The sequence below is a fragment of the Vicugna pacos genome, chromosome 1 (assembly GCF_048564905.1).
Source record: "Vicugna pacos chromosome 1, VicPac4, whole genome shotgun sequence".
In the NCBI taxonomy this organism is placed as follows: domain Eukaryota; kingdom Metazoa; phylum Chordata; class Mammalia; order Artiodactyla; family Camelidae; genus Vicugna; species Vicugna pacos.
Genome location: NC_132987.1, coordinates 28,371,120 through 28,392,004, shown reverse-complemented (window position 1 = coordinate 28,392,004; position 20,885 = coordinate 28,371,120). Strand labels below are relative to the sequence as shown.

Below are 20,885 nucleotides of genomic sequence, written 5' to 3'. Positions count from 1 at the left end.
GATGGACCTGGAGATCTTCCTCCTAAGTGAAGTAAGCCCGAGAGAGAAAGAAAAATACCATCTATCACTTACACGTGGAATCTTAAAAAAAGACACTAATGAACTCATCTACAAAAGAGAAACAGCCTCACAGACATAGTAAACAATCACATGGTTACCGGTAGGAAAGCGGGGTGGGAAGAGAAAAATTGGGAGTTCGAGATTTGCAAATATTAACTAGTACATATAAAACAGATAAACAACAAGTTTGTTCTGTATAGCACAGGGAACTATATTCAATATCTTGCAGTAACCTATAATGAAAAAGAATATGAAAAGGAATATATGTACATGTATGACTGAAACATTATGCTGTACACCAGAAAGTAACACATTGTAAACTCACTATACTTCAATAAAAAAAATTGTGAGGGGTATGTACCACATTTGTCACAGGCAAAGCCCATTAACAGCTCCCAGGAAATAAAAATAGAATCTGGGTAAAAAAATAGTCTAACCTTTTTTTTCCTTTGCCTTTGTGCATCCTCTAGTTTCAGTTGCTCACAGGGTGCTGTGTGCAGAGGTCTTGCCCCCAGCCCTTCAGACCAGATTTCTTAGCGCGAAAGGCTGCGCGGACCACCTCAGCTCGGAGGGCCGCGTGCTGAAGCGCCGCGCACAACACTCAATGCAACATGGCGGGCGCGGCCGGCCGTGGTGGGCGTGGCTGCAGCGGCAGCGGCGTCAGAGGCGGGCCGAGTGCAGAGACGCCGTGCCCAGCCCTGCGGACTGGAGCCGGGAGCTCCACGGCCGCACCAGACCTGCGGGAACTCCGCCCCTTCCCCCTTCACCTGCCCCCACCACCGCCCCCTCCCCGCCGCTGACGAGAACCCTGTGAAGCAGCCCCGCCCACACAGCCTGTCCTGTGGGGACAGCGTGGACTCTACAGCGCCTGTTAGGGCACCTCTTCATTCTTTGATCAAAGCATAAAGTTTTCCTTTGCTTCTGAGCCAAACTTAGCCTTGTTCTATTGGCTCAAACACCAGGCAGAAGGACCCTGCTTGGGGACTGATGGGGGAGGGTGGGTAACACTTTCTGTCATGTATTATTGCTATTTTATATTTTAGCCGATATACTATTTTCCACATTAGTATCTTCCTTGTGAGACTATGAAGCCCTGAGGAAATAGTTCCTAATTCATCTTCAGATTTACCCACCAATCAGCACGGAATCAGTTATTTAGTATTTAGTATGTGCTTGATTGGTGGTAGACGAGGATTAGTCTTACTGAGAATTCTGATATTCAGGGATAGCTTATTTGAAAACTAAGGGAACATACCTTAGAAGAGGAGACCCTCTGAGATGTTAACCTCACAGGTAGAGCAGTGCTTCTCAGTCAGGACTAGCTTGTCCCGCAGGGGATATCTGGCAATGCCTGGAGACATTAATGCTTGTTACGACTCGAGGTAGGGGTGCTCCTAACTTCCAGTGGTTAGAGGCCAGGGATGCTGCCAAACATAGTACAATGCCTAGGACAGCCCCATGCCCCACCCCTCCACAACAAAGAATTAACTAGTCCAAAATGTCAGTAGTACCAAGGTTGAGAAACACTGAACTAGAGTTTCCTCTGATCAAAGACTTTTTCTTGCTGACTTAAGCAAGAAAACCTCTGGACTTCAGTTACTGATACCAACTGCTGGTGCCCGAGGTACAATTTGTTCTGCTATAGCAATTCTCCACTTAGTTCTTTTAATAACAGAACATCTTGACCTTTAACTGGGCCCTCGACTATCAACTAGAGGCTATAACTCATCTTCTCTGGTAGGCAAGACTGAGGCTGGAACTAAATTCTAGCCAGCTGAAAAGAGTGGAAATGCTGTGTGCTTCATGTCTTTAAAAAGGAAGACCTTCACACTCTTTATTCTTTCCTTCCTACAAATTATCACATGGATGTGGAGGGTACGAATGATATTTGTGCAGATATGAATAAAATTGCAGGGAATGCACAGCCATGGGATAGCAGAAACTTGGTTCCATAGAGCAAAGTCACCTACCTATCTTGTACTGCCTGTTTCCTATCGGCCAGTCACATATGAAAAAAGCAAACTTCTTTGAACCTTTTGAGTAGCAGTTTAGTTTTTACTCTGCCTAATACAAACCAGATTCAGTTTTTGTTGTTCTGGATGATAGCTGTGAGTGGATAGCTCTATGAGACAGTCACACCTACATGGTTTAGTATGCTGTAGACAGGACTAGTTAAAACAGATGAATGCATGATGTTGGCAGACAGGAGGAAACAGACCATGTCTCAAAAGAGACCGTATTACTTGTGCACATTCTCCTTAGTAGCAGTCAACTAGCTTATGGATCATGTAAACGGTGAAACATGGTAGAAGTTGAGGTTAACTCTACTTTTTAAGTCAAAGGATTTGGATTATGCATTAACTTTTTCCGCCATATTGATATTGCTTTTAATTTCCTTGTTTACAAGCTTAAGAGGTATGATTAGGATAGATGGCCACCTAGTAGAAAAAATTTCTCCAGTTTCCTGGGGAAATGTTCTATAGGAAAGAGATGGCCATTTGACTCTTAGAGATGGTAGGAATAATGCAGATGTCCTATTTAGCAATTTGAGGGAAATGTGGGGAGTAAATAAAACTTTTTAAATACCGCATGCCTGATATTCTGCTTTATTCCTTTTGTTGTGGGATGTAATTTAGGGAAAATAATCATTGTTTTTTTTCTTGCTACATGCTCTGGTTGTTGCTCTGATTTCCACCCATCAAATAAGTGGCTTTCATCCTCTTGGGAAAGGCCATACAGAACCGAGAAAGGGGAAATCAATTGAATTCCTGGAGAGATACATTAAAACTCCTATGAGGCAGGCATTTTGCAAGCCAAGCCTTTTACAAACTGAGCTATTTGAGATCACAGAGGATTTCTGAGCTACAAAAGACTGAGCCTCTGGAGACATTTGGACAGGAGTTGCTGAGATAAAAGTACTTTCTCACAAGAAAGGAGATGGAGTTTAGTAAGTGAGAGGGGAAAGTGATATCTGAGGGGAAGGGGCTGGAGTTTGGAAACTGAGGGTGACTGAGATGGCATATTGGGCCCCACCCTCAGCCCAGCCAAGCTCTGAATGGGGTAAATGCAGACCACAGAGAGATTTGGTAGGGATCTTGGGTCAGAGGAGACAAGTTTTCCTCATGAAGCCTAAAGGAGTATGCGCCTCGAGAATAAGTCCTCTCAATGTACATGTTCCCAACCAAAGGCATCATCGTCTAGCAGCAGAACGGTAGAATCAGAGATGTTCCATCAGAGATGGCCACAGAAACCCTACCCCAAGTCTCTCATCATTTGGGCCTAGCACAGAAGAACTTTCAAAATTTTCTGTGTCCCTGAAAAGAGGCACGGGAGAGCTGATTGGGTATTTGGACAGACCTTACAAGGGGGATGAGTAAGATGTGAAGTGACCTTAGACATGGCAGAGGGAAAGTAGAGGGGGATGCGGACATTACAGCAGTGGGTATAAGTGGGCTGGAGGTTCATGAACAAATGGCAGTCGACCCTAGCACAGCACTAAGAGAAAATGCCCCTCAACATACACCAATGTACACTGGATTGCTTCCGAAAAGAGGAGACAGCAATGGAAATCTGGAATTGACTATTTACCCAAAAGAAACAGAGAAACGTTTCATAAGCCTTCTGCACAAACACACAGTGATCTCCAGTGGAAGGAGGTGAGAAATCCTTCATTTGTCCACAGTATCTTGCCCAGTAATGGAATGTTTTGAAGAATGGACTCAATAGTTTTCGAATTCTAAGTGCTAAAAATGGACAAGTAAATGGAAAAGCAAATATTCTTTGAAGGGGGCATAGAGGGATAAACATGGTAGGGTAAATTTTGGTGATATCTGAAATCTTTACCTTCCCCAAAGTCCTGATGCCCCGATCATGGAATGCAGGCATTTATTGCCACAGTGGGGGAGTCAATAGAGATGAAAATAAATTGTCAATTGGTTCCTACATCCTGTTAAAAACAAATCCTCATTGCACAAATATGAATACTGAAAAACAAGGCTTACTAGTGCAAGAGCCAGAGTGGTGAGAAACAAAGGATATTAAAGGAGCAAATTTCTAAAATGCAAAGATTACCAAGCTTTGAGGTTAGCAACCATAGAGGAAGAATACATGATAATTTAAGAGTTTTCTCAGTCAAAAGAGACAGAAGTTCAACCTGTGGTTAGGAGAGGGAGTCTCACAGGACACAGGGCCGGACCTCAGAAGTTTATATGTATCTGAGAATAGAAGCTTTCAGCTTTTCTCCCCACCTGCACCGATCCCACAGCTCTGTGCAATAAAAAAAAAAATAGAATTAGTGCCATAGGAGTGATATAAACTACATACTCTGGGTTACCAGGCTCACAAAAACAGCCACAGCTTATATTAAGAGTCAGGTGTCAAGCTGAATAAAAACATTAAAACACCTGTGAGGAAAGTTTAATTATGAAGTTTTCAAATGTATGAAGAATACAGAAACAAAAAGATACCAGTGTACTTTCTTCCAAAATTTACCAAAAAATTTTAAATGTGCCTTATTTTCATTAGATTTTTTAAAAATTAAATTTAATTAATTCAGCTGCACCCCTATTCTGTACCATTTGGTTTTTCTCTTAAAAAAAAAGTGTTAGGTTAAGCATAGACGTGACTCCTAAGGCAAAAGGTGAAGAAAAGATACTGGAGCTTCAGAGCCAGGCTGTGAAGACTACACCTGAGTCTGGGCCTGGGGCTGGGCCTGGGTTTGGTTTGGGTCTGGGACTGGGTCTTAGGCTAAACTTGGGGCTGGGACAAGGCCTAATCTTGGGCCTGGGTTTAGGACTGTGCCAGGTTCTGCGCTAGAAGTGGACCTAGAGATTACACTGGAGCTGGGGCTGGGCCTGGGGTTGGGCCAGGGCTGAAGCTTTCAGTTTGTGTGCATAGGAGGAAGTCAGGGCTGCCGCAGAGCTGCGGAGGTTTGCTCCTGATTAAGTTAGTAGATAACAAGAGTTGTAACTAGTCTGGCTCTGAAAGGTCACTGAACTATCAGTGATGAGAATTTTCTACCAGCTCAACCATTAACCGCTTTCAGACTCAGACTTTCCTTTCAATCCAAAAATCTTGATATCTAAATTGAAATAAAAATTCCTCAAGAGGAGAACAAAGGTGAAGTTATAGCTTTACTTATGGCAGAGTCTTAACTAGTTTGCTATTAGAAGAGTTAGGTTTTTTTTAGTTCTTTTAAATCTTGAACAATTTTCAGTTATTCATATCCTATATTTTCAAGTAATTACTCATACTTGAATCAAACATGTTACCTTTGGCTGTTATTGATACTGGTTTTGGAATTGAGTGATTATTACTGTAACTTTTACTTCTAAAATTTTGTGGGCCCAAGATTTTATAAATATGTATCATAGTTTATAGTTATCCATGTTGGAGATGGTATAACATGCCTTGAGAACAACTCTATTAATTCCAGCTCTGCCTTTAACTTGGCTTTGAACATGTCGGTTACTCTTAGAACCTTCTTTGGCTATAACAGCATTGCCTCGTGGAGCAGCGAGCATACCGTCAGCTAACAAAAACAACATACAGAATAGACAAGCCATGCTCTGTAAACATTCACTCCCTTCATAGGTTCCACCCTCCACTGGGCCTCACCATCGCAATCCTTCTGGGGAACACAAGCTGCTTTGGGCAACTCAGTCGTTTGAGTTGAGCAAAAGTGGTTGTGAAAAACCTAGAGATTGTAAAATATCCTACCCTAAGTTACTGATGGTTAAGTTACTACCCCAGTTTGGACTTAGTTTGCTTCTTCTGTTTTGATCTCGGTGAGAGAAAATAATCATCATGCATCTCTACGGTGTGTCTGGCTCTTAGAACTCAGTTACTCACTTCATTTTCACAATGACCTGCAAAGGGGCGTTATTATCCCTATTTAATATGAGGAATTTTATGAGAAAGATTTAACCACTTGCCCCTGGCTACGTAGGAATACCTGATGGAGCCAGGACTCTGACCCTGCCCGGGAGCTGCCTGACTCTTCCTGCTCTCTGATTGCTGGGGCGCTTAAGGAGGTGACAGTGCGCCCTGACTTGTAATCAGGTGCTTGTTTTCTGACCTTTCCTAGGTTCTCCTGACCCTCGGCTTTCCCTCAATATTGTAGCTTAACTCCTTCTATCTTAAATCTGAGCCCCATGTCTGTGATTCACTGTTAGATATTCTCTTGGTGGGGTGCATGAAGGTAGAGTTATTAACGGATGTGAAAAAATGCAGATTCAGTTTGGACTTGTGTAACAATGTAGAAATTAAGACATATGATATATAAACTAAGAAAAAGATATATAGCAATTCCTGATTTTCACAAGAGGGTGTGTGTGTGTGTGCTTAAGATAAATTACAAATCCTGAGGCAATTTTTTATCCTTATCTAGTATAATACACTGCTTCCTACGCCAGTCTGTTTTTAAAGAATGCAAATTAATTTTAATATTGGAGTAAGGCATTTTCATGGAAGGAAAATCTGCTTTTAAAATGTCATTTAATTCAAATTTCATTTGCATTCCACTTTGAATAGCATTGCCTGTGGCATTGCTTCGTCTAATAGCATAGATGGCAGAAATGTGTTCATACATTCACATGTTTTATATTCCCTAATCTTTGGTACTGTCAACGGAGACAGTTTTAACTATTGAGATTGCAAGGTATGTGTAGACCTGACCTATTTAATTGCTCTCAGTAAACAAGTCCAGGAAATTCAGGGTCATGAGAAATTCATTAGTCATGACCTTGAAGAGTTAATGTAGCGAAGAAAATCAGGAAGAAAGATCTTATCGACAATAGATTATTACTCAACATCAGTTTTTGGTAAGAGGCAAAAATATTAAAAGGTAAAATAGAAAGATTGTCAGCACTATTCCTTATTAATGTACTTAATACATTAATGGCTGTTACATACATTAAAGGTTGTACGGACCAGCATAGGGGTGATAATTATCCTGGACACCAGAGTCTCTGTGGGAATCTGCACATTCTGCAGGGACTTATCAGAAACTTGGCCTCTGAAATTACACTAGAAAAGAAATAACAACTCTGTTTCGCCTCACTGTTTTTCATGAATTGCAACATCAGGGCAGTAAACCTTTAAATAACTAAGTTTTAAATTAAATTAACTAAACATTGGCTATTAAAAAACCAAGTGCTAAAGACTGATGAAAAGGAAAAATGAGTGGAGAGATTTAACAGATATCATCAAGTCTTACTAAGGTAGCAGTGGAAAGACATTTTCTTGTCAGAGCCAGAGTTATATACAGTAATCTGTCTAAATGCTAACTTGTTATAAATTCTGTGGTCTTGCAGAAATATAATGAGAAATTAATTCATTCCTGAAATCTCATACCATCTTTATTTCCCCTCTGGTTAGAGTTTTGAAATCTAATAAATGCAAATAAGTCTCCCTGAAAGGTAGTGCCACCCAGTCATTGGTACAAGGTTGCTTGACGGAGAAATAGAGCAGGGTGGTGTGAGTGAGATCATGAGGCAGAGTCACCCCTCGAGTTCTTACATGCTGCTTTGCTTGGTGGTTGCCAGTTCATTACACCAGCATGAATGAACATCTGAAGCAGATTTTCCTGGAGGAAAGAAAGAGAACAAAATAGAGTTGAACCACACCAAAAGAAAATAATGACATGCAGCAGGTAAACATAGCTGCACAAAATCATATGGAGAGCACAGTATTTAAGGACAGGGATTTTATAATCACGCCCAGGCTCAAATCCTTCATCCATTTACCATTTGTAAGAGACAAGATATATAAGCATTCTATGACATGGTTTCCTCAGCTGTACTGCTAGGGTTATGGATAGGGTTAGAAAAAAGAAAACGAGTGTCATGGGCATAGTACATGCTTTAGCTCCACAAACAGAAAGCATTAGGCTGTTGGTAGCTAACATTAAGTCTGTTATTACCATCATCGCCTCCAGCATGGAGTGTGGATTCTGAAGTCAGACAATTAGGTTCAAATTCTTTCTTCGTCACTTACTAACTCCGTAGCCCTTGGCAAGATATTTACCCTTGATGTGTCTTGATCCATAAAATGAATAAGATCTACCTTGTGAATCTGTTAAAAGGATTCAATGATTGAATACGTGTGGGCTATTGGAACCACTAGATCCTGTAAATAGTAAGCACTCTAAATGTTAGTTGATATTCTGTCTGTATAATTTTAAATGGTGTTGAGAAACTCCGAATAGGAGACCAGTGGCAATTTGAATATAAGAGAGGGTGCTTTTAGCGCAGATGAGAGGGTGTTTTTGGTTTTTTTTCTTTTTATATGACTGTCCAAACTAACTTCAGGTGCCTAAAAATTAGGATTAATTTTTTTTTAATTAAGACTGTTATGCTTAGAGCAGTACTTACAGTCACAGAATCTCCAAGTAGGACGGAACTTAGTGGTTATCCAGACCAGTTTGAGACATGCACACTTTTTACAGTACCTCCAACCACACAGCCCATCCAGTTTTCAGACAGTCATAGGAAAATTTTGTTCTTCCCTGAAACTGAACATCACCTCAATTCCCTTCTAACCACTGGACAAGTTCAGCCCTAGAAAACATCACAGACTAAATATAGCTTCGCTTCCTTATGAAAATTATTCAAATATTTGTAAATAGCATCCATATCCTACACCTCTCTCCCGTATGTTAGGCTGAGTTTCTCTTTTCTTGAAGCTAAGGTCCATCCACTGTTGCTTGTATAAGAACAGTATGGAGTTCTCTGGAAACAGATTGAGTGGACGTCAAATTTCCATGTGCTTAACTTGGGCAGTTTATTAGATTCCTCTGATCCTTTACTGCCTCATGGAGATGAAAGTTGTTAATATCTAATTTTAAAAGTTGCATTAGGGATTAAGTCTATGTAACACCAGACACAATGTAGGTGCTCACTGATAACAGTAACTCTCTTGATACTTATTGTTTTATATAGAATGTTTCTCCTGCTATTCTTGGCCTTCTTTGATGAAAGTGTTCAATGTATCAAGATGTAGAAGAGGGTAAAATAATTGCTTTCCTTTTTTTGTACTATTCCTAGATGCGGTCTAATCTTAGATTTTAAGATTTAAACATCATTAAGACCCTTGAAATCACTTCTAAGTAATAAATTTGGTGAAAGCTGCAGAATGCTTAAGAAGTGTCATTCACTGTGTTAAGGGCATTAGGTACATCACACGCTGTCTCCATTACAATAATTCTGTGAGGTGAAAGGCCATTATTATCCTCATTTTGTAGAAATGCAAGCTGAAATTTAGTGATACTAAGAAACTTGTGCAAATTCACATAGCTGGTAAGTAGCAAAACTAAGATTATAATCCAAGTCTCTCTGATTTTCCTTTAATCCTCTTCTCTGTTACCTTTCCTTCACTTGTGGTATGAATTGATTAATATTTACAATAGCAAGAATGGTGCCATCTCCCCAGTTTGCTCCCATAAAAACAGACAGAGCAACTAGGATAATAAAATCAAAATTACATGTAAAATGTCTACAACCAAGCTAAGAGCAAAGTATCCCCATAAACCCCAAAGTATAAGTGGGAAAATATTCACAATACTGAAGTGGGAGGAAGTAGGTGGAAGCAATGAGGTGTCTGATGGATCTGAAAAGGGGAGAAACTTAAAGTGCCAATAATTACTCACTGAAAGTGTGTTGGGCTTATCTGAGAACAGCAGCAGCAACTGGGGAGGAGAGTGATTCTTAAACGCTGTATCTTGAGTTAAGCACAAGGGGCTCACAGTCAGGTGTGAAGTTGCTGGAACAATTCAGGGTCCCACAAATTTTTTTTTTTTTTTTTTGAAATTAATCAACTGAAGCTGTCTTCTGGGATAAGGTCCTACTCTGATGGGAAACTTCTGGGCATAGAATCCAAATTGAGAAGGACAGTGTCAATGGGAATAAAGGAAAGAGAAGTTCCAGAGAAAAAGAATGGGTGGATGGGAAGGCAGAGCCAGAAGGTCTCAGGATGTATGTGCAATTTTTTAACTTACTTTACAGAAAACAGAGAAGAGAAGGCTGTAAAGCTGGGGGGTTCAAAATGGCCCCATTCATACAGTTGCCTGCCATTTGCAGGAGTCTTAGCTGGGACTCTCACCAGGGGTCTTTATTCTTCTCCACTTGGGTCTGTCATTAAGGCTTCTTGGACTTCCTCAAGCCTCATGGCTGAGTTTTAAGAAGACCCAAGAAGAAAGCAAAAAGCAGAAGCTGTCATTTCTCTTAAGTCCTGTGCTTAGAAATTCCAAGAAACCACTTCCACTGGTCAGTCACAAGATGAACCCAGATTCAAGGTATAGGGAAATAAACTCCATCTCTCAAGAAGAGAGTGCCACATTCGTCACATTAAAAAAGAACTGATGAAGGCCATCTTTGGATACTATATACCATATATGCTTATATTAAAAATGCAAATAATGAACCTAAAAGTGTGTGCAGTTGTTGATATAACTATGCTGAGAGAAACTATTCCAAAAGTCTTTAAAGACTAAAATATAGTAATAGCTTATACATCTTTAGCAGGCATATTTTAAGGACAAAAATTACCACAAAGTGAAATATATCTTAAAATTATTTTAGAAATCAAATTATGCATGGTGGTATTGATATTAACCATTTGGGACTTGTGTGTAAGCTAGAAAAATTATATGACATCAAATTTATCATTCCTTATGTTAAGAATCAGGATTCTTGGCATGGGGAAAAGAAAGCAATATAAACTCGTGGTGATAAAATAAACTCATTTTTCTTCTTATGATATATTTTACCTTAAAAAGCATTGTCCAGTAAAAATTCCTGAAAAAATGAGCAACCTATAAGAAACATACAATTAGCACTTAACTGAAATATTATGTTTCCCTAAAAAGAATGAGACTGCCTTGAGAAGATGGCTGATTCTAGTGGTAAGAAATGTGCAAGATGGGTATACCAAACAGCAAGAAAATCATCAAAGACATAAAAAAAAATCATATCAAAAGTATTCAGGAGCCCACTTGAGGAACTTCTCAGTGGCCAAATAAGGGACAATTTGGTCATAAACAAAATATAACTATAATTAATTTAAACATATCACATAGTTTAAATCTATGAGTTTCTAATAATAGTTTAAAAAAAAACTTATAGCTCAATATTGGAGGATGCTAGGAAACCAGCTTATTATTTTTAAAACTTGTAAATAAAAGAACATGCATTTATCCTTTCTCTTCTACATGTATTTGGTTACTCCTGGGTAACTATATAGCAGATGTGTAATGTGCATCTTTATAGACATATTGCAGTTAATAAATAAAGAAGGAATATTATATGTAAGATATCACCATATTTCAGTTCTTCCAAGAATGAATGTATTCATTCATAATTAATGGCTTCTAATATCACAGAATGGAGAGAACTGGGCATTACATATCTCCTGATGAAAGAACAAAACAGCATCTATGAAGTAGTCTTACAAACGCAACCAAGAAAAAAGTAGGCATCAAATTGATTAAGTCTCTAGATTCAAAATCCAATTTATAAGAAACTCAGTAATCAGAGGAACATTTAAATGGCAGTCACAGGGATGTAGTCAGCAAGATTCAGACCAGGGGAAAATCTATAGAGTGAGCAATCTAATATATTACACAAATAAGTTACAATGAAATAAAAAATATAGAGAAACCTAGAGATTTTTAACAACATTAATCAATTACAATGTGTAATCCCAATTTGAAAAAGTGAAAACCAATTTGGTTTACACACATACACTATATTGCTTATACATACACATGCATACACATTATACATATATGTATTTATTATACATTATACACTTCATGATAAATGTAACATTTTTTGACAGAATTGGAAATTTTAAAACAGGATATTTGATATTCAATGATAGTTTAAGAATATTGTTCAGTAATTTTTGATGTAATAATTGCATCTAAATATCAAATTTCAACACATATTCGTTTCTCTTTCCCCAATATTTGTGCATTGTCTGGCAAGCACTGTCTCAGGCGTGGCTTGTATTTAATGCATTCCATGAGCTTCTCAGTCTCCTTAGATCACATATTCTTCTAATGGCAGACAGAAGGAGCACAAAGTCCAGACTTAAACTCACAGTACTATATAGTCTTCGTTGCTGTCATGAGTACTAACATTCCAAGCTATTTTCATGGCCAAGTTCAATACCCATAGATGAGGACATAAACTCTGTCGACAGGGGAGAAACTGTAAAGTCACATGATAAAGATCATGAACGTGTAATTCTATAATAAAGTAGAAATGAAGACATGGGAACAATAACTCATTCTACCTAATAATTATTTTAAAAATAAGTTCTCATCTTCTAGAGGAAATTTTAACATTTATGGGTTAAATGATATGATGCTTGGCATTTACTTCAACATGATAAAAGGCTAGGGTACTGATAAAACAAGCTCTTCTGTGAATTGATAAATTTTGTAGCTATATGATGGGAACATTGGGAGTTCATGTTACTATTATTTATTGTAAGTTTACTTTTTTGCTACAAAATGAAGATTTCAGAATAACTGAAAAACAAATACTTGATGTCTTTCATCAATATTTATAAACCATAGAATTGTGAGCAAATATTTGCTAAACATTCTTAGATATGCAAATAGTTTTAAATACCATCTTTGAGAAGAAGGATTTCTTAAAAATGAAGTAATTCTGACTTGTGAAAGGTCAGATGACAGATCAAGTATGTTCGCTCTTTCTGAAGAACTTCTGAGTCATACATGCTAAAAATATAAATGACTAATGTTTCCCAATAAAACCATTTCAATTCTATGAACATGATGCATCTACAATCACCTATTTAATGATTACTCAGTGATCTGGAAAAATGAGTGATCGTTTGTTTTTTCAGCATATCACAATTACTGAATGCAACAAACAATAAAATTCTAATCCCCTTTCCCTACCCATACTCTATGTAATCAAATTGCTGCCTAATTTACGAACTCCTTTCATTGTTTCCAAGATCATCCAATCATGTCACATTTTTGCTTAATGATATAATGCTACACAGGTTATTTATTCCATTTTATTTATCTAAATTTCAAGACATGTTATTTATAACTTATAATGTACATTAAGCTCACATAAGTCCTTTAGGTATCATGTTATCAGCTTTGTCTTCATTACTCTACAAAAGCTTGCTATACCTTCCAAAAATGTGAAAAAAGGAGATGAAAAAATGTTTGCAGTTTTATAAATAATGCTTTTCCTAATTACCAGACATTTAGAACTGATATTTCTTCCCAACTCATTGAGTCTGAATCATAATTCCTTAAATAACAATAAAAGCAATAATAAAAATAATGCAATAGTCCAACAAATGAAAATATTTAGTCAGGAGTATTTTGTGCAGTAGAAATTATCTAAATAACACTGATTTAAAAATAAATTATATTTTTGACTCTTACTTGATCCCACGTGTGACCTGCATATGAAAAACTTATAATTTATATTTATAGATAACTGAACACAGTTTTAGTGATATTTACAAACTATACCTGACTAAATGGGAGTGTACTGGAACTGAATTTGAAAATGACAGTCAGGGCTCTCCACAACTCCTTTTCAAATCTCCTGGCAGGGATTAGAAAGAAAAGATTTCAAACAGCTGCCTGTGATTTATTCTCTCCTGTTTCGGAAAGTGGAGAGGCACCTGGGAAAGGAAAAGGCTAGTGACAACCTGGTCTCATTTTGTACACATGGTAACCTGACATCCAGGCAAACAGACTAATGATATTCACTAGCGAGTGCTTATTTATGGAATACTTTTAGCAGAATTTCCAAGGTTTAGAATTGACATTATAGTTAATAAAGCTAGAATCTGGCTTTATGAAGCCTGGCTTCCTGTGAAATGTCACATATGCTGTATCTAGGACATACAATGTCAATCTATGGCAATCTAAATGCCAACGTGCCCTGCAAACTTTCTTAGATCCCTCTTCTATTCCTTTGGGTCAGAGGATGGCCCACTGGGAGAAGGAAGGACTGGGGGAGATGCTCTCAATGTTCCAGAGCTTTCCCTGACTTGCCTATCCCCTCTGGTTGCACATAACCTTGAAAATATTAGTAAACCTTGATACTGAGTATGGTCTTTATTTATTTTATTTGATCTATTTATTTGTGTCAGACTGATTCAACAGTATTTTAAACCACTTAAACACTGTCTAAATTAAATCATGGGACTTCCCAATAACTGTTTTGAATTATGTGATTCAGAAATACAGTAATGAACACTAAAGTGCTAACTAGTTAGTTATAAGACCAAAACAAGTATCTTCCTTTTCATAAGCAATTGTAAACAATAATTAGTAAAAAGATTAGAAACTACTTTTAAGAAATATAAATTTTACTGATTGTTACACCTAGACTGATAAATCAAAAAATTAAGTGTGTTATATACTGAATATTCTGTCTGTGACCTCTACAAAGGAAACCATACTGACAAAATGAGATTGCTTGCTGCAATTGATAATGGGATAGATATTTCTATATTTTGGCATTAAAATTTGGAGGCTGCACACTGGGGGTTTTTTGAAGAGGAACAGACATTCAAAGTGATTCCTTCACCTCAGAAAGGGGCATGACACTTTTCAGGAATCTGAAAAAAATATTTTGAGGTATTTGTAGGTAATGTTGATCTCAAGCCCCTTTTTATGTATCTTGAGAAATACTGCCATAAACAGATAAAGTGTGACACTCTATCTCACTGATTTAATTATTTGATGCCATAATTAACATGATACCAGTATTTCTGAAATATGTCTCTTTATTGACAGGATAACCATAAAATCTTGAAATGAGATTTGAAGATAAAATCAACTTTCCCTGTGTAAGAAGCATAGACATCAATTCAAGCTCAGAGAGAAGACATACATCAATGGATGAGAATGAAATTTTCTAGGAGGAAAGGCGTGAAGAAGAAGAGGGAGCTGAGAAGATGAATATTTAAGAAAGAGGTGGCTGGAGTAAGAGTGACAGCGCTGGCCGAGGAGTGAAACAACAAGAGCAGGACGAAGTATGTCACGGGAATGATTTAACTGTTCAGTAAATTTTATTTTTTGTCTTTGTTTAAGCCTCCCCAAGATAACCCTTTTGGGGAGTGGGAAAACTCTTGAATGGTTCTATGGACACTGCATTGGAGGCTGAACAGCATCGCATACATGTATGGTTTCTCTACTACCAGAGACTGATCCCTCACTGGATTCGCCTGCAAATGTCTACCTTCCAGGCATATCCCTTTACCGCTCAGCTCCCCCTTCTGTTGCCCTGACCCCCTGTACTCTGACTCCCCAGAATGGCAGCCCTCAGCAGGACTAGCGTCACCTCCAAATAATTCCCCAGCCTACTAAGGCTGAATTATTCCATGCACTTTTAGCAATTTGGTCACATCTCTATTTTTGCCCTGCACTTATGTCTATCTGTTTACATGTCTGTTTTCCCTATAGGACCATGAGCTAATTGAAGGCAAGAAGTATTTGCTATCCCTAGCTTAACCAATCACAAAATTTCTGGTAAACACTGGAAATAGTTGTTAAATAAGTATATTTTTATATAAGTGGCAAGTTGCTCCATGATTCTTCCTGTTTACATAATATGATTTTTATCTTTATTTTAAATGTGTTTAGAATCCAAGGCACAGCTTGGTTTAAGTCTTATCAGTCTCCTGCTATAGACAAAGTTTAATGAGAAAATGTCATCTAGGAACTCAGTGATTGCATGATTGATGTCATGAGCCTTACTTTGTTACATGTATTAAATATACATGTATATATACTTATCTATCTATAGCAAATTTGTATCTGTATGTCAAGCCTTTCTCCAGGTCCACCAACTTGGGTGCACAAGTAGAATCAGAGAATAATGTTTTTTCTTGATTATGTTCCACCCACTCAGCATGTTTAAAATCCTGCCCAAGTAGGTATTTTTGAAAGGCCACTGCAATGTCTGTCATTTAGGCTCATAAATATACTCATGTTTCCTTCTCCTCTTCTGTTGCAGATTCTTATTCATGGCATCCTGCTTGGATTGCTGAATAGAAGGTCAGAAATACTCAAAAGTAGTCTGAAGCCCCAGAGATAGATGGATTTATTTCCAGATTTTGGGAGATGTGTTATAAGAAAGACTTTAAGATGGAGTGATAGATGAGACGGACCTTAAAAGATGCTTAGATTTTTTTATACGTAGGCATAATAAAACAAGGGTGAGCATCCCAGTGTACCTAATGAAGAAACTTCTGAATAGAATGAAATGAAATAGCTGTCTTTGGCTGGAGGGTATAATCTGTGACAACAGCAGCAAGAGAGAACTGATAAAGAATAGGTGGGTCCAGATTGCCAAATGCTGGACCAAGAGGTTTAGACTTGATTCTGAAGACACTAGGGAACCAATAAAAGACATATACAAAAACCTAATATTATTTCCTTTGAAAACCAATCCAGAAAAGATTTCCGTTATTTATTGTTTGCGATTTTTTACAACCACCTAGTACAAAGAGCAAACAGAATAGCGCTTGTAATTGTAGTGAAGGTCTCTTTAGTCCATTAAGGATTAAGTCTCCACATGACAGGTTTGAGAAAAAAAAAATCAAGAAACGTGCTATAAACTTAAATAAGTTTAAATAAGATTTCGGTTAAAAGATACATGTAAGCATTTATAGTTTAATAAGCTATTTTACTGTACTATTAGAAAGAGTCTACCCCTGCCTCAACTTGGGATAAGGGTGAGGCAAATCTAATTTCATCTTTACAAATTGAAACCAATGCATAAAATACAAGTTACAATTAAATTATATGTTGCTAAATTGCAGAAATGACCAAGTACTTCTTTTCTAAGACTGTTTTTGTGGACTTTTCTGGTGAAAAAATTCAGATTCTGTTTTCAGCTTATTATCAGGCAATTATAAAATTACATTGAAATTTTTAAAATATTGATAATAAAGATAAAGCATGAAAAAAAATCTTAAAGCCTAATGTTAGGTAAGAAAATAAATCCTCTGTGAGTAACGTGTTCTTATAATATTTCAGTGGGAACATTTTGGGTTTTTAGAATGTCAGAAAACAATGTTACTAGAGTACCTCAAAACAGGAAGGACAATGAATTTTATGCCTTCGCTCTCATGTTCATTTTCTCCTTCACATTACAGCCAGTGACTCAAGGAAAGGAGAGCAGACATGTGGACATGCACACACTTTTTGCATGTAATAAGTGAATTATCATGTGATACTTTTTGACTTAAAAAAACTAATGCAGCACTCTTTTTGTTCCCTTAAACTTGTTCTGTGGCATGGATAACCCTTCTGGGACAATCTATACTGATATGCACATAACTGTTCCTTATACTCTGCAAACTCATAAAGGGCATTTTGTTTAGAACATTTCCTTCAATGGTCTATGAAATTAAGGCTCATTCTAGATGTGAGTCACTCTCTCAAGATAAAGCTGTTTTTGTAAATCATCCCACTGCTTACCAAAAAAAAAAAAAAAAAGTGTGTATGGGTAGAAAAACTGTGATTTTCCCTCCAAAAGGGAAAATAGAATAATTAACCCAATATATTTTGATATGACCACTTCATTTCTCTTAGTTGCTGATTTTATGATATTAATATATTTTAAATTTTACTATTTAATCAAGAGCAGCAAGACTAATGAACTTAATATGTTCCCATGCACTGACAATCAAATTGTGATCATAAAATGCCAGATGGCACACTCATCATAAAAACAGTGCATTCACCTTCGTTTTGTCTTGTTCTGGGTTCCTGGTAGGTGCTTTGTGTTCGATAACTTTGGAATTTTTGTAGCTATCCTTCATATGTCTCTCTCATACTTTTAAAAGATCTCTTACACATAAGTTCCCTGAGAGCCAAGCTCAAACATGTCTTTCTCTTCATTAAACATTTTCTTTAGGTTCTATTTAATATGACTCTTTGCATGAAAAACCATACAACAAAAAGGGTCTTAAAATTACAACTTGACCTCAATTTATGATCAATATAAAGAAGTATCATATAAGCATCTTTGAACTTGTTATATTGCTTTCTGTTCATCGTTGTTACTGTTTACCCTAAATTTGCTCAAGAGCACAACTTCTAACAACAATATTTAATAGCATATGTCTAATCTTCTGTTATTTGGTTCTCACATAAAGCTATATGATTGTATGAATAAAAATAATGTATGGAATGTTGCCAACTATTTTTTTTGACAATCATACCAATAATTAAATGCAGACAACTTGCTGCTTTATCTATTTTCTATTCCTTTTGCACTGATTGAGAAGGTCTTCTAACACTTAGAATTTTGGACTTACGTGCTCAAACATTAGACAGTGAGAGTACAACTCCTTTCAACTTTCAGGTCAAAAAACCAGTAAATACTTCCCATCCTCTTCTCTTCACACTCCCTGGGTACAACATGGCTTTAAAACAGGGTCAGGTCTGTGACCTTCTCTGATTTACATCTATGAGTTAAATCACACTCTAACTGGCTTACAGATGCCTGTGTAAAACGATCTGCTACACAAGCATCTCACTTTTCCCTAAACAAAAACGTTAGTCCGTGAGCCCATCTTCTAAAGAAAGTAAGGAACCTGAAGTGGTGCCTCAGTTTGTTCATCAACATCTCCCTGAAGTGATCTCCCATGAGGAAATAGAAGACAGGGTTGATGACACTGTTCAGGAAGGCCAAAGGCCGAGTCATGATGTACAAGGAGTTGATGATGACCTGAGTGCACAGGGACTGCGTCCAGATCCCCTGGTATGAAGCAATCCTCAGGTTCCGCATGATGTGGTAGGGAGTAAAAAGCACGGAGAAGATCACAACTGCCATGATGACTAAGTGGAGAGGCTTTTCAAGGGGCAAAGCAGTAGCAAGCTGCCTGCTCCTCTGCTTTAGGAAAAGAGCAATCTTGAAATAAAAGAAGCACATCACAAACAGAGGAATGAGAAACCCTAAGAAGGTTAGACACATGCCATAAATGAGGCTGTACTTGGGGTCCCCGGAACTTGCATAATCAATACAGTTGGTGCCATTCTCAGCTGTATCAGGATTTAAAAGAGGAAGCATGGGCATGAGCTCTAAGGTTACCAAACCCCAAATGGCCAAAGAGAGTATAACTGCAGACTCTTTTCTTTGCAGGAGGTGTTCCCGGAAAGGATACTTCATGAGCAGGTATCGATCAATGCTGATAAAAGTGAGGAAAAGAATGCTGGTGTAGAGGTTGGCATGAAGCATGTATCGGTTGCTTATGCACAGCACGTACCCATATGTCCATTTTCCGAGGGCATAATATCTCATCAGCATGGGAAGGGTACACAAGAAAGCCAAGTCAGAGATTGAGAGGTTAAAGAGATAGATGTTACTGCTGGTCCAGTTCTTCAGACAGGAGAGGTAGCCAAAAACAACAGCAGTATTCCCAAAGACTCCCACTATGAACTCAATCCCATAAAAAATGGGAAGGTAGTACTTGTGCAGGGCAGTCTCTGCTGCCTCCCAGTTTTTGCAAGTTGCATTCCATGCCTAAAGAAGAGAGAGAAAGTATAAGAATGAATTACTACACTATGACCAAAAACAAAACTGTGCACAACATCATCATCATCATCAAATTACACTTAACAGTTGAACTACAGAGAGTTGGTTACATTAGTAAGGAGTGTCTATATATACATATTCATATACATTATTTTAACAAATATTTATTGAGTTCCTTCTAACAATGTGCTAGACACTGGGGATGACAGCCATGGGTAAAACAAAGTTCCTCTTCTCAAATAATCTATACTCTTTTGGGGAAAATCAGCAAATAAATAAGTGCATATTATGAAACAATAAAGGGTGTCAGACCTAAGGAAAAGCATGTGCAAAGGCCCAGAGGTGGAAACATGCATAAAGGACTTGACAAACAGCAAGGAGGCCAAAAGAAATTGCAGTGAAGTGAAGAGTAGAGTTGAATTCATTTTTGCATCTTCAGGATCAGCTGTGGTCCCTAGCATATCACAGTTGTTTAACAAATTTTGCTGAATTGAATTTAATTGAACCATAACCTAGAAGAGGAACCTGGGATTTTTATAACTCCAGGCTTGCAATTTGAATAGCTTTGGCTTTGTTTCCATATTGACAAAAGATTTTAATTATTTTATTAAGTTTAGAAAATATAACTCCAGTTTTAAAACACGATTTTAAAAACTTAAAATACGAAGCTGAAAATATTAGAAATGACAACACAATAGCCACTCTTTATTGAAAGCTTACAATGTACCTTGCACTGTGCTCACCACTTTCCAAGGATTATCTCATTTAATACTCACAGTGACTCAAGGAGATGGGGGTTGCTATTACTTTCCCTTTACACACGAAGTCACTGAGCCTTGAAAGGTCATACATTTAGTAAAAGACCTCTATCATAGCACCTTCTGAATGGGGGCCATGAAAATAAGCAATCTGATTCATTTAGACCTCAAATGTCTTGCTCAGCTACCACTTTCTCTCTTATAATGAGGCCACATTGTGGCTGGATAGGATACTTAAAGAACTGACTCTCTTAAAAATGTCTTGGATTGCCATTTTAAAGCATTAAATCCTACTTATTTCTAGTAAGGAAAAAGCAAGGCTGAAAATATAATTTTCTAAAAATTTCCTGTCAAATAGGCTTTGGAATGTTAGTTGCAATCAAATGATTCATATTTTAGTAAATAGAGCAAAATAAGAAAAAAAAGCATCTGAACTGCCTCTTCTGGGAAGCATACAAAAACTGAGCAAAATTCACTGTAATATAGGCACCTTGAGAAATTTTATCTACTTTTG

The 20,885-nt window shown here is 37.5% G+C and overlaps 1 protein-coding gene across 1 annotated transcript in view; it reads right to left on the bottom strand.

The window, feature by feature from the left end:
- Window positions 1-17,564: 17,564 nt before the first annotated feature.
- SUCNR1 (succinate receptor 1) overlaps window positions 17,565-20,885 on the bottom strand; it is a 34,665-nt gene continuing 31,344 nt past the window's right edge. The window contains exon 3 of the mRNA XM_031679009.2: window positions 17,565-19,601. Within this exon, the coding sequence (XP_031534869.1) occupies window positions 18,612-19,601 (990 nt within the window). The 3' untranslated portion in view covers window positions 17,565-18,611. The remainder of the gene's footprint in view (window positions 19,602-20,885) is intronic.